The 15,441-nt window shown below is 37.6% G+C and overlaps 1 protein-coding gene across 3 annotated transcripts; it reads right to left on the bottom strand.

Annotated features, from left to right (window-relative positions):
• Window positions 1–4,818: 4,818 nt before the first annotated feature.
• Window positions 4,819–15,119, bottom strand: LOC113059188 (palmitoyltransferase ZDHHC18-like). Of its 3 annotated transcripts, XM_026227493.1 has the most exons (10): window positions 14,191–15,115; window positions 13,812–13,972; window positions 13,569–13,718; window positions 11,170–11,307; window positions 10,419–10,518; window positions 9,881–9,983; window positions 9,625–9,734; window positions 9,233–9,335; window positions 8,033–8,103; window positions 6,640–6,867 (listed from the first exon to the last, which is right to left on the bottom strand). In XM_026227493.1, the coding sequence occupies exons 1-9, from the start codon at window positions 14,415–14,417 to the stop codon at window positions 8,062–8,064; spliced, it is 1,134 nt and encodes a 377-aa protein (XP_026083278.1). In that variant the 5' UTR covers window positions 14,418–15,115; the 3' UTR covers window positions 6,640–6,867; window positions 8,033–8,061. The 3 variants fall into 3 exon arrangements, with proteins under 3 accessions (XP_026083275.1, XP_026083276.1, XP_026083278.1); XM_026227490.1 differs by lacking the exon at window positions 8,033–8,103 and having other exon boundaries at window positions 4,819–6,867; window positions 14,191–15,119; XM_026227491.1 differs by lacking the exon at window positions 8,033–8,103 and having other exon boundaries at window positions 4,819–6,867; window positions 10,419–10,470; window positions 14,191–15,116.
• Between the last annotated feature and the right edge of the window lie 322 nt (window positions 15,120–15,441).

Genomic DNA, 15,441 nt, shown 5'->3' with positions numbered 1-15,441 from the left:
TTTGTGTTCCATAAAAGTATTTATGTAAAGTGACATTAGGGTGAGGAAATAATTATAGTTTTAGTATGTTTGGGTTAATTTTGCCATTATTACACCCTGCCATTTATATAAGCTTATAATTGATTTAAGATTACAACTTTGGCCTTCCTTTACATCACTGTAGCTGATTGATGTTGTAATAAATGTATAAATTACATTTAAAATTATAGAGTAAAAAAGCAGAACACTAAAGAAGTTCTTTTTAAAATATACAAATATTTCACAACATTACAGTTATATATATATATTTATTAGGTCAAATAAATGCAGCCCTGTTGATCATAAGAAATTTCTTTCAAAAATATAAAAAAAAAAATCCTTTGAATGGTAATGTGCTTATATAAAATTTACTCACCTTCATGTTGTTTTAGACATTCATTGATGGAACAAAAAAAGAGAAACTGCTGCCTTTTTAATCAGGGGAAAAAGTTTTCAGTATAGTAAGTTTATGTTGTTTACAGCACATTTTTCCGGAGAACAATAGCATAAGTTTAAAATTATCATGAAAAATTAAATTATGATTTGATTTGGCACTAAAAAACCTTGAATTACATCTGGAGGTGTAATTATGGCCTTTTTAAATTGCATTTAAAATAAACCACTTTAAATTTAATAATACAGTTTAGGCCTGGAATAAATGTGCTCCCACTACTGCTATTTTTAAGCAAACAGTATAACCAGCCCGTTACAAAAAACTAAAAAAACAACAACCTTGGCACACCAACACAAGCCTTTAAATGTGAATCTTGAATCTTCCGACACCTAAACTATGGCTAAATCAATGCAGGCATGCATTGGCTATCTTGGCTCAGAAAGAATCAGGGATAGAGGGCGGCATGAACTCAGATCTTTGAAGAGCTTTACCTCCAACCCTCACATACATCTGAAGAGCATTATGGTTTTGCCTTATCAATCACTGCCCTTGACATCTTTAATAAAATACTGCCTCTCCATCTGACCTGTGCCAGAGAACCCTTTTATGGAACACAATTATGAGATGAAGCGTAAAAGCACTGGTATATGATTTCTTGACTGTTGATTAACCACAACTCACCATGACATGAAATCCAGTGTGAAAACCGAATCACATGACTACATAAATAATTCAGTTCCAAATATATGAATCCTTACCAGCACAATTAAGATAAGATGTTTATTATGTAAAAAAAAATGACAAGAAATAAGAACAACATGAAAATAAGTTGAAAAAATATGCAAAGATTAATGCAAAAATTGCTTTTTTTCAGATCACTCTGAACTTCCGGTTTTTTGTTCAGAATCAGTCAAATTTGTATCCTTTAAGTCAGTGATCCTCAAATCTGGCTCGCAAGATCCAGTTTCTTGCAGAGTTTAGCTCCGACTCTAATTAAACACACCTGCCTGTGATTTTCTAATGATCCTGAAGACACTGATTAGCAAACTCATGCGTGTTTGATTAGGGTTAGAGCTAAACGTCGCAGGAAAGTGGATCTCGTGAGCCAGATTTGAGGATCACTGCTTCAAGTGTTGCTGTCGCTCAAGTGGTAGAGCATTGAGCTATAAAGCGCAATGTTGGGGTTTGATTCCCCGGGAACACATGATAGGTAAAAATTGATAGCCAGAATGCACTGTAAGTCGCTTTGGATAAAAGCGTCTGCTAAATGCATAAATGTATGTATGTATATATATATATATATATATATATATATAAATGCATCATCGGGTGAGCTTCAAAATGCCAAGAAACAATGTGACACTGACACAAACACGGAAAGATCAGTGATTGAAAAGGATAACAAAAACAAGATCCCATTGTACCATGTCCCTTCAGTAAACCCCCCCCCCCCACACATTTTACTGTCTGTAAAGTGAAAATGCTTCATGTAGCACAAATGGTGCATGCTGAAAGTTCAATAAGGGTTAGAGGTTTGTTCAAATCCCTAGCCCCTAAGTCTAAGCAAGTCTAAGCTTTTTTTTTTGTCAAATGTAGTCCAATAATCTTTGTTTTAATTAGGGGTGACTCGATAGATTTTTTAAGAAGCGATACCAGAAACCCTGAGTATCAGACGATACCGATATTGATAAAGTGCAGTGTTTTTTTTTTTAATAATTTCTATACCTCATTGTGTATTGACCTGTGTAGGGCTAAATCTGGTTAAACGTTACACATTGATCTTTGTATTGTAGCAAAATACATTCTTATAAACAAATAAATAAATATACTATAAAATTAAGAGACATTTATGTATAAATGTATAGAAACTGATTTTAATTACTTAAATATTCACCTGAACCTCACATTAAACTAATGGCTTCAAAAGACTTGAAATATAGTACACAGAAACTCTATGCTGCTTTATAATGCTGTTGTGCCTTTCTTGGGGCTTAAAAATGACACAATAGTATACGCAAAATATCGGATTTGAATCAGTCTCATCTGACTGATAACCCGATCCAGCAGAAACCTTTATCGGAACATTTTCATCCGGAGTCCCTGAAGGTTGCTTGAATGATAGATGGCTGTAGTTTAATGACAGAATCTTACAGGCAAGAGATGTTTTGAGGTAATTGAGGTTAGTTCTGGGCTAAATAAAAAAACACTTTGAAATTGATGACTACACCTTGGTGCTTTCTAATTAAAGAAATCTAGATGCTAAGTACTAACAGAAATCAGAATCAGAATCAGAATCAGAATGAGCTTTATTGCCAGGTATGTTTACACATACGAGGAATTTGTTTTCGTGACAGAAGCTCCGCAGTACAACAGAATGACAGCGACAGAACATAAAACACATAATAAAAGAATAAAAAATACAAATATGTAGACAGTGAATGACAATATACAAATGACAATTGTAGGCAGGTATATTACAAAGTGAAGTTATGTATGTACATATATATTGTGTGCAAAATTTAAGTGTATACTAAGTATGTGTGTTAGATAAATAAAGTGTGTGTGTATATAAATATAAAGTGTAGTGTGTTCGCCATTATTGTCAGCTGTTCATAAGATGGATTGCCTGAGGGAAGAAACTGGTCCTGTGTCTGGTCGTTCTAGTGCTCAGTGCTCTGTAGCGTCGACCAGATGGCAACAGTTCAAAGAGGGAGTGTGCTGGATGTGAGGGGTCCAGAGTGATTTTGACAGCCCTTTTTCTCACTCTGGATAAGTACAGTTCTTGAATAGATGGGAGAGTTGAACCGATGATTCGCTCAGCAGTCCGGACTACCCTCTGTAGTCTTCTGAGGTCAGATTTAGAAGCTGAGCTGAACCAGACAGTTACTGAAGTGCAGAGGATGGATTCAATGATGGTGGAGTAGAACTGTTTCAGCAGCTCCTGTGGCAGGTTTAACTTCCTCAGCTGGCGGAGAAAGTACAACCTCTGCTGGGCCTTTTTTACGATGGAGTCAATGTGAATGTCCCACTTCAGGTCCTGAGAGATGGTGGTTCCCAGGAACCTGAATGACTCCACTGCAGTCACAGGGCTGTTCATGATGGTGATTGGGGGGAGTGCAGGGGGGTTTCTCCTGAAGTCCACGATCATCTCCACTGTTTTGAGCGTGTTAAGCTCCAGGTTGTTGAGAGTGCACCAGACAGCCAGCTCTTTTACCTCCTGTCTGTAAGCAGACTCGTCACCGTCCTGAATGAGGCCGATGAGTGTGGTGTCATCTGCAAACTTCAGGAGCTTGACAGAGGGGTCCTTAGATGTGCAATCGTTGGTGTACAGGGAGAAGAGCAGTGGGGAGAGAACGCAGCCCTGGGGAGCTCCGGTGCTGATTGTACGGGTGCTGGATGTGTATTTTCCCAGCCTCACTAGCTGCTGCCTGTCTGTCAGGAAGCTGTTGATCCACTGACAGACGGAGGTGGGCACGGAGAGCTGATTTAGTTTGGGCAGGAGGAGGTTTGGGATGATCGTGTTGAAGGCCGAGCTGAAGTCCACAAACAGGATCCTCACATAAGTCCCCGGTCTGTCTAGGTGTTGCAGAACATAATGCAGTCCAATGTTTACTGCATCGTCCACAGACCTGTTTGCTCTGTAGGCAAACTGAAGAGGATCCAGCAAGGGCCCAGTGATGTCCTTCAGGTGGGCCAGCACCAGTTTTTCAAATGACTTCATGACTACAGACGTTAGAGCCACAGGCCTGTAGTCATTTAGTCCTGTAATTTTGGGTTTCTTAGGGATGGGGATGATGGTGGAACGTTTGAGGCATGAAGGGACTTCGCACAGCTCCAGCGATCTGTTGAAGATCTGTGTGAAGATGGGGGCCAGCTGGTCAGCACAGGATTTCAGACAGGCTGGTGTAACACAATCTGGGCCTGGTGCTTTTTTCCTTTTCATCAAAAGTAACAAGCTCCTTGTAATGGAAAGAAGAGAAAAAAATTTAAACTCAGCTGATGATTGTTGTTCTCCACTGATCCCACATCTTTTTGTTAAAATAGACTAGTTTACACTGAGAGATTATACAGCAAACCCACAATTATGCATTTCCCATATCCAATCCTATTACATCCGCCATAAACCAGAACAAATGTCAGCTTGATGGCAGTGTGGTAGCGCCAAATATCACTTTCAAGTACTACAAATGTAAATGCTTGAATCCATCAAGCAAGCAATTAATCAGCGATGCCTTCCTACATCTTCCTCAAATGACACATGCAAACAGCAAGTGGAAAACTGTGCCCTCTACTGTTTAAATGAATGTGCCCTGTCTGGCATGCAGCGGATCACAGAAGGAAACAAAAGATGTGAGAATGTGTCCTTCAAAATCAGATGAAAACATTCAGGCAACTAAATCACAAGTGGAAAGAACATTTGTTTATTACATTGTCTTTACATCTTCAGGTGAAAAAGGACAATAACACAAAACACAAGTCATTATTCATTTACTTTCCCTCCAATGCTGCTGGCAGTGATCAACTTCTAGAAGTTCTTAAATGAGCAAAACATTATCAAACTTATACTGTCAACTTTATGACTGTGCCAGAAGCTGATTTATTAAAAAACATGATGATCATCTTAATGATGATATAAATAACTCATTAGAAATCCATCAATCTCAAGGCAAAAGGTTTCAGTTACAACACTTCTTCTTTCAAGCTTAGTAGAAACACTGTAATAACAATCAGAAAAAAATCTTTGACCCACCAATGAAAAGTAGGAAATACTAAAGGGTTTTTCCTAGATTAAAAATGTTTTTCGGTGGCTGCTTAAATACATGTGCAAATTTGATTATAAAAATTATTTGCATTTTGTGTAATTACATATTATAGATAATTTGTGCCATAATATGTATTCTAAAAGTAATTACAATTAGACTGTTTGGTAATCTTAGAATTATAATGAAAAACACCTTTTGAAATAATTGATTCAAGTTAGAATTAACTAATGTTTGCTCATAATACATTAATGTTAGCTGATTCGACTGGAAATGTTAAAAAGTATTATAATGTAGAATTTATCATTTTTCATTTAAAACAATTTTTATTGTAAGTTCACGATGCCTTAATTGAAAAAATTGAAATTTTCTACCTCAAAGTGCTATGGGAAGTCAACATCCACATTTTTATTCCCAAGATTACCTTTAATGAATTTAGGGCTAACTAGTTATTTAAGGTATTTGACTTCCTTGACAGTATTTTAAAGTAGAAAATTATCAGTAGAAATTAAATGGACCACACATGTTTTGTGGTCTGTGGTTCATGCTGTGCTCTAACACTTTCAACCTAAAAATGCAGAACTCAAGATGAAGACTATAAGGGCAAAAATATTATATCAAATAATATTGCATTTCCTTTAGGCTGCCCAAACTTCACTTGGAATGCCACCTAAAAATTTTCAATGAAGGAAAGACCCAGTATTAAAACGACACAAAATAAACCTAAATATGGCCGCTGTTAATTCATTTGAGGCCACAACATTATACAGGAGAAAATAAACCCTGGACCAACAGTAACACTGTATCACATACATAGAGAACTCATTAACCCTTGAATCCCAAGCTCTCTGATACTCATTCATAACTGCTGTTTATATACTTGGCTGTTAGTGTGAATACTTTTTTTTTTTTTTTTTTACCAACAACGACTTTAATGTAGAGGGTCTTTAACACCACATAAAATGAACAGAAGTGACTCTAAAGTAAGGCTTTTTTTTAGACTTAAGTGACCTTTCAAAGAATATAATTATTGCATTAGGTCTAAATAGATTGCAAAAGGCTTAAAAAAAACAAACAAACTTGAGGTTCTGTTAAACAATGATCGTCTGAAGGTGTTCTCTCCACAAGGTTTATGTTGTTGTTAACGGAACAAAAAATAAATAAAAAAAATCTCCAAATCCGTCATTTAAGAAGTCAATGTAGGCTTATTCCCATTTGTTGAAAGATGCCGTGTTTCCTGAGAGGATCCTGAGTGTAGTATGCACAGTACAGTTTCTTAAAAGGTGTGATGCTGTTCTCAAAGTGTTTGACAGTGTTTGCACAAGGCTGCTGGTGGCTGGGGAACTGTGCTCAGTTAAGTGGGATAAAGCCCATGTCGGGAGCATCACTAAGAATGATCGGACTGTGGCCAAGAGAGAAGGGAGGGCTGGATACACGCAACATGGTTTTATGGTTGTGAAGAGCAGCCTGTTTGTTCCCTCTCTGGGAGCAGGGAACATCAATGGGGCGCCGGGCCTGGCGGCCTGAGCAGCCAGCAGAAGGAGACTTGCTGGAGGGAGAGACAGTGATAGAGACGGTACTTGGTAGACTCTCTTGGGTGACTGGGGTGGTTTTAGGTGTACCCGGAGTGCAGGTGCTCTGGATCACTGCGGAGTGTGCCACTGATTCTAAAAGCTCCTTTGTGCCCTGTGTGCACTGCAAATAAAAACACAATAAAAAATATGACTACTCTAATTTAGTTTTTCCTGCAATATACATCGATATGATTACTCAAATAATGATTTAGAAAAGATAAATCATCGTAGAATTAGTAGGGTGACTGTTAGGGAGTGCACCTACAAGAAATTAGTTAAAAAAGTTTTTTTTTAAAGCCACATTCCTATTGTTTTTGACCATTTCAATATGACTACGAAATAACAACTGTTATGATATTAATGTGATTACTAATTAGAATATTGAAATTGTGATATTATGAAACAAAGATATTGAATAAGAAATGTATTGTTATAATACTGTAAAATAAACTGAGCATAAAAATAACACATTTCATACTCAATTTCTCAATTTTCAAATGGTGAACCATCAAGGTTTTATTTTAACAGGATGCCGATTTGAGAGTGAAGTTCATTTACATGCATACAGCTGTCTCAGAAGGGCTCCATTTACAGTAAATAAACCAAGAACGTGTCAACTGATTGCAGTTAGACAGCAGAGCAAGTGTGTGAGGAACTAGAACCAGATTAGAATAAAAATGAAAGTAAGTTAGTACTGCGAAGAAACTAATAAGATGAAAATGTAGTGACAGATTGAAACAAAGCGTTTCACTTCAGGGTTTCTGATTAGTTCAAGCAGTGCAGCGGATGTTAGAAGGGGATCTCCAGGGGTTGTAAAGATGAAAACACTTCCTTAACATCAGGATGAGATGAGATCCATCATGAGAGAAGGGGGAAAAGAACATGTGTGCATGAGAACATGCACTTAGTCAACAGAATCCTGAGAGTGGACGAGTATGAGATAAGCACAGATGAAATGTGATTATGAACGATGATACATTAATTAGGAAACAATGACATAATGGAGGAAAAACAAAACAACTGCAGACCTCTGGCGAACACTAATATATGAACACGACCATAAAAATGGACTAAAAACAGGTGTCATCCAGGAACAAAGAAGGAACAGAGACAACAAGCCCAAGCCCAAGCTCCTCTCACATGATGGACATGTCTTATGATAATGGTTTTAAAGCAAAGAAATTGAAGCCAGTTAGACAGTTCAAATAAAAGTCAAAGTAAAGGCCAAGAGTCATGAGAAGGCAGCCATGGAATGGCATGCAGGCAGCCACATAACACACCCTTACCATCGAATGTGAAAGAGCTGCAGGAGCCTTCAGGCAGTGCAGGAGTGAGCAAACTCCTGACAGTTCTCCTCCTGTGTGAAGTTCACAACTTGAAACATCAGGGCTTGATGCAAGTCAATATCAAAACATAAACTAAAACTAATCTGGAGTGGAATTTGTGGACTTCAAAATATACAAATACAAATTTTTTTTTTTACAAATCTATCCTTCTCTGCATGATTACAACCGACTCTAGCTTTGTGACCAGCAGTGACAAAAACATCTTAAAATAGCATTTGTAACCTTGATTGAAAACTTGTTTACATTTTTACTGAATCAAGACTCCAAAATCTTAAGTAAAGTTGGATGTTTCACATCAACAGAACAGGTGCAAGCCTCATTAACTGTAAATATGAGCTTTCCATTCATTTTCACATGCTTTTCTGTGACAACTTTATGTTATCAGATCTTTTAAAGTCATGGTTTCTGTTCATAATTACACAACCATTCAAAAGTCTGGGGTTTAGTAAGATCTTTTTGAGATGTCTCTTATGCTCACCAAGAATTTATATATCCGATCAAAAAATTGTCATAATGTGAAACTTAAACACAACAGCATTTCACTTAAATATATTTTTGTAACAATGCAAAAGTCTTTACTTTCACTTCGGATCAACTTAATGCATCCTTGCTGAATAAAATAATTAATTTGTTTAAAACAAATCTTAAAAAATAATTTTAGTGTTAACATGATCTTGGAACTAATGTTCTGCCTTGATAAGGTGGCCATATGCACGACCCGGCCAGGATTTTGATATTGCCTAAAATATAGTTTAGGCTGTTTGCACTGTGCAGGTTGATCGTTGTGTGACGTTCGTGAGAGCTATAGAGAGCAGAGCAGAGCAGACGGCTCCTTATGCTTTAGAATCGCTATCGCACCTACTTTAGTGTCTTTTTTTAATTGTGCACATTGAAGCTTTAAGTCAAATGAACAAACAAACACGTACACAAATTTGCATCGCTATGATCGTTCCCTGTAGATCTCACCTTCTCACGCAAAGCCCCACGATTGGTCGATTAAGTACAATACCTGCATGTTATTGGTCAAACTGCTTTGGATGTTTCAGGCAATATTAAAATCCTGTCCAGGACGTGTCCCATATAAATGCCGCATATGGCCACCCTACACCTTAAAGATACCACATTATGAGGCACACTTACCATATTTGTGTCCTTCTTAGCCATGAAATGAGGGAGCTCAGTGTCAGAGGTCACAATAGGAGGTGCGTCATCTGGAGGTAAAAAGCCTCTTCTGTCAATCAAGCTGCAAAAGATGACAGGATGAGTAAATGACCTATTGTGACCTGACTTTCAAACCACAGCACAGAATGAATAGGGAAACATGGGCCATCATGTTAAAGATCGGTAAAATTAACATTTCAGATCTGACTAAATGTGTTCTTGTTTGTAACAGTATGTACTGAGCACAGGATGTACATCAGCCTTAAGCTAAATGACATCCTTCATTCATTCACTCACTCACAAACAAATATTTGCTTCTTTAGCAAAATCTCAGATGTGCTATGATGTTGGTATAAGCATGCAGTACAGACCTGGGTTGCATCGGCCCACAAAGCACCACACAGCAGTTTGTGAAGATGTTGTTATAGGTGTATGGATTCCCTGATTCTTCTCCTCTTTTACTGGACCAAGAGCCTTTGATCTGCAATCGTTAAACACGAAGAAGCTGTTCTTCATTCGGACTATAGAAAACACCACAGTTAAATGAGAATTGATGATTACTTTCTAAAATAATTAATGATGCAGCTTTTAAAATTAAACATTAACAGCATTCGCTGTGATATTTACATCTTCGTTGGTTGTGAGATTGGAGGCCACAAGATAAGTATGGAAACCTGACAGACCCAGAATGGACCAGATGGAGAAAAAACAAATGACTAGCTCGACAACAGTGAAGGAAGGGTTAAGGAAGCAAATCTGTTGTAAATGTGTATTAATGTAAAAAATATTCATAATAGTACAGTGATTTATGAACAATAATACAAAATCAATCCACTGTTGAACATTCTGCCCAATCACATGAGGTTCACAGGAGGTTCATTAACTGACAGGTTGTGGTGGAACACTGTGACCCGAAGCCACAGTCTTTAAAAGGGACACCAGCAGAATCTGTATCTAGGGGCATACATGTTTACATCCTGACAGGAAAGCAGGGCGAGGCGGAATCCTTCAGGCGATTAGGGACAAATGGGATTAGAAAAAAGATGGAACTAACAGCAGTGGGCCTGGAAACAAATAGTGAAGTCTATTGTGTGGTCCTGGGGAAAGGGGTGATGCAGACATCCCAGCGATGGAGACAGGGGTCTGAACACAGTAAAAAGGATATCTGGCCGGGCTCTCCTTTATTGCCTGGATGATACCATTCACTCTTTGTGATCCTGTTGATGAGAGTAACTGATAAGAGAACAAACCTGCTTCAGACCTGACTGAAAAAAAAGTATCCGTTGTTGTATTTTGACAATCTCATCATATACATGGACAATACTGCGCAAAGGTTTGGGCTGCATTTATTTGATCAAAATACAGTAAAAACATTAACATTGTGGAATACATTACGATTTATAATAAATGTTTTTTATTTTATTTTATGTAATTTATTCAACAGCCAATACTCCAGTCTTCAGTGTCACACGATCCTTCAAAAATCATTCTAACATGCTGATTTGGTGGTTAAGAAACATTTGATATTATCAATATTGAAAATGGTTTATGTTTGAAGAAACCATGAAAAATATTTTTTTTTATGATTTAGGATGATTAGGAATTAATTTATTTGGATCTCATCAGGACATATAATTGTCTTTACTGTCAGTTGTGATCAATTTAATGCATCCATCCATGCAGAATAAAAGTACTTATTTCTTAAAAATAAAAAAAACTTAATGAACCATGCTTTTGAACATATCTATACAGAAATGTATTTAGAGTTTTCTTGGTTTTGAACAATCACCATTTCAACATAGATACACTTATTTATAGCTCTCCCACTTACAACTATCATAGATAAGTATTAGGATTTTTTTCTGATGCAGATGGAGACTGTGGTGCAGGACGTGTTTCACGTGTGTGAAACTTACTTAATGTGAGGTGAGTAATCACACAGCCAAAGATAAAGGAGGTCAGAAAGGATAGTGACACTATGAATGCGTAAAAAAAACGATAGTTTCTCTTCCCAACACAGTTCCCCACCCAAGGACAATGATGGTCGAACCGCTCTAGAAAGGGAACAGAGAGAGGAGATTCTCAGACACAGCTTCACTTACAATAACCAATGTGCATTCTCATGCAATGATTTTAAGGAAGTGATTTGTATTAGAGGTTAAACTATTACATGTTCATTATCAAAGCAACATATTTTGTAAATTTAAAGAAACAGTTCCGTCATTATTTACTGAACCTCATGTGGTTTCAAACCAATATGACATCCTTTCATCGAATCATACTAAATGGGTATTAGAACATTTAAGGGACAAAAGAGCAAAAGCACAGTAAAAGTTTCATAAAAATTTACCATTTGACTTGTGCGCTACTTTCCAAGTAATCTGAAGCCAATCATCATCAGCCATCAATGGCTGTGAATGATAAAAAGATACAAATTTAGGATCAATTTAAAAGTTGAATTTAAAGAGTTGAACAAAAAATCCTGACATCCACCGACCCTAATGGTGCTTTTCATGAGGTTAGATTCTAGAAGATGCATTGAAAGGTTTGTGAAAGAACCTGATAGATCCAGGTATAAATGATTAGCTCATGACTCTGACTCTGGTTGTAGAGGTAAACAGCCCACTAAAGGGAAGATAACCAGTGAATAATGAATTAAATCTCAATTTATACACAAAGTGTATGCAGTGTTCAAACTATACCTTATCCTTTGGGGGAGCCCACTTTTTTTTCGCGCTTGCGTGTGCCTCAAATAAGGACTTACCACAGCTACAAGTGTATGCACTAAAATACATTATCGACACGAGTGCCTCAAAAAAGGAATTACAATGATTTACAAAGATACATAACAGCTACAACTGTATATGCACAATTATACTTCATCGACACAAATTGATAGGTCACGAAGACAGCCTTTCCTTAGCCACTTCAATGGCCCTCTTGTGTGCAATGCTGTTCCTGTGTTTATATATTTTTTTTTCACAAATTGTTCTGAGCAGCGCTGCGTATTTTCCCATGAATCCCCTCCTCAGACAATTGCGTGCCTCAGACAGGTACCCTTTCAGACGGAAGAAGGTTTTTTGCATCCCTAAGTGATGCACCCCAAGCTTCCATCCTTAACAAACAGCCATGCGGCTCTTCCAGTCTCTCTACTGCTGGCTGTTCCAGTTTAACAGGAGAGAAGACTCAGAGCAAGAGGGGTTATGATCGTGACTGGCCTTTGACGAGCTGTTACCATCTTCAACCAGAGATTACTTTTCTTCAGCTTCTTGCATTGTCAAAGTGGGCACTGTGGGAGTTCTAACAGTGCTTGCAACAGGTAAATCAGTCGTGCTATTAACGTCATCACTACACAATTTCTTAATAAAACCAAAATGAATTAAACTGCCTTGTTTTATTTTCGCCATGGCTATGATGCTATAACTGCAAAATAAATGAAGGACTTTGCGTGCGATAAATGGCCTCCAACGTTAATTTTTTTCTACTAATCTATGACGTACTAACATATGTGGAATTTGCAGCGCAGCGCTCACACCTTGATGCTCATTACAAGAATTGCATGTATAGCAATCTTTATTTAAGTAAATTAGGTTTTAATCGCCGTCATGCATGAATGAATAATGTTTTTGCTATTTTACACTTAATAATCAATTATGATTACATTACACAACTGAAATTGCAATTTAAAATATTAACATTGTCAATATTTTTGAGACCCCCCCAAAATTTCACATTTCTCGTTTTCAGGGTAGCCCATGTCTTATTAAGCCGAGCTCCCCCTAGCTCCCCCGCAGTTCGCACTATGAGTGTATGGCTTCAGAAGATTGGGAAAAGAGCATTCAAGGTGTATGCACTGCTTTTATGGTTCTTGTTGAGGCAATAAAGGGAGTTCACCAGAAAATACATTTTGTGTTATAATTTACTAGCCCTCATGTCTTTAAAAACCTGATTTTCTTTTTTCTGCAAAATACAAACACAAATATTTTGAAGAATGTTGATAACCATTGACTTAATTTGTATGGAAAAATAAAAATATATATTTTTTTCAAATATCTTCCTTTATGTTCCACAGAAGAACAAATGTCGTGTCATACAGGGTTTGAATGACGCGAGAGTGAGTTATGGTTATTTCTGGGTGAACTATCCCTTTAAAGCTTCAGTCCCTTTTCACATTGCATTCCAAATTTTACCATATAATCTGAGATTTAGAATGATTTAAAGTTGAGTCAGTGAGAGATAATATTTAAACTTTTTGATGAACTGTTTCTTTAAATGCAGAAACTTTGTTTGCTGAAATATAGAGCTCCAGCCTTACCAACACAGTTGTCACACAGGCTGCAATGGGATGTCCGAGGCGGACGAAACATCTTGCATGTGAAGCAGTATTTAAGCTTGACCACCTGGTCATTTATTAGGATCTCCTTAGTGCGGGGAGGTGGACGGTATGTTGAAGATCTAGAATTATCTTTAAAGAAACCCACAACTTTAATATCAACACACACAAAAATGTTAGGACACAGAATAATGAAAAAATAAACACCACAAATCAAAGTCTCACCAATCTGCTTCTCAATGTCTGCAGCCTCATCCGGCAAAGCCCTGGGTAAAATCCCTGGGTCTGTAAAACTGGTTTGAAGGAGGGTGATGACGACAAATAAAAATAACACCCCACCAATAACTGGAATGAAGACCGTGAGGTGATGCACCAGAAAGGGGCAACTGTTATGAATCAAACACAAAGACAACAACAAAGTTAGAACTCGAGGAGTATATTGCAAGTGTGCTTTCTGATGACTTTGGGGGAGGAACTGTTTTCAGACTGGTATGATGTCAAGAAGGGCTACATCAGCTGGGTGAGATGTCTCTATTGTCAAAAGTAGTTGTAGTATTGTCCAGCAGTGTGGACACTTGTGTCTCTGTGTGTAAACACTACTCACTCAAATCTGAAGAAAAGGCCACTGGTCATGAAAATAAGGACGATGGTCAGCGGGAGCACACCACACTGCCTGGCCAACATAATACGCCCATCACAGTAGAAGCGGTTTTTTCCAGGGAAAACCTCCCATTTCCTCCGTACACGCTGCAAGGTTTTGTTGGTGGAGGTCCGGGTGGTCGGTGTTCTGAGCGCTCGTAGGTCTATTTGTCGATACTCACAGTTTTTCATTTTTAAAAACAAAAACAAAAAGAGTGAATAAGAGTATAGCGGTAGGGGAGTAACGTATAGATGCAACCTCAAGAACACGTTTAACCACAAGCCAAGCCCTAACAAAGAGCAAGCTGGAGTGACACTGACAAATCACTTAGGTACTAAAATGATTCCAGCTATCGAACTAAGCTAACTCGAAAGTCCTCAGATAATCCTCCTCACATAATATGTTGCCCAACGCATTCGTTTAAAACTAAGCATCCCCTACAGGGGATATATTGACTAACAAATACAATATTATCATGCCATGGTGTCACTTTCGATAAATCAGGGGTCTTAGCTACGCTAATTAACTACATTAGCTTGTTGACTAACGTTAGCTGTCAACAAGCTAACATATCTCAGCGGATGATGTTGCTCTTCACTGGCTGTTCAACCGTCATTTGAACGACATTCGGCTCCTCGCGTTACCAAGCCGTCAGATCGCGAGTTGTCCAAACGGAATTAACCTGTTAGGCATTGAAAATTACATCATAATTCTCAAAGCGTATTAATATAGCGCAGCGTTCAACCACGGCTACGATACAACAATATTTAAATTAGTGCGACCAGTCCCCGACTCCCCGAGGATTAACGTTACCTGAAGAAGGGACTCAGTAAAATAAAGGAGAAGGGACCAATGACTCGCAAAGGGTACGTCATCTCAGGCAAACCAATCAAAGATCACTTCCCAGAGCGTAAGTGACCTTTAATTTTTCCTTTAATACATCCACAACCATAAATGTACAGAAAAATGTCGAGTAAGGGGCGAGCATGATACAATACTATCTATATATATAATAATAAATAACAAACCTATTTAATTACTTTCGTTGGCCGAAGATAATCAATTTAGTTTACCTTTTTAAAAATCATAAAACGTATTTTCTGTCTGTCTGTTTTTACCTTAGTAACTTAAGTAACAGTTACTAAAATACTATGAGAACAAAATGATTATGAAAATATTCTAAAACATAAAAGCTTTTTAAGCTTTTTTTTTTTA

This window comes from Carassius auratus, chromosome 41 (genome assembly GCF_003368295.1).
Source record: "Carassius auratus strain Wakin chromosome 41, ASM336829v1, whole genome shotgun sequence".
Lineage (NCBI taxonomy): Eukaryota > Metazoa > Chordata > Actinopteri > Cypriniformes > Cyprinidae > Carassius > Carassius auratus.
This window is presented reverse-complemented; position numbering and strand designations above follow the sequence as displayed.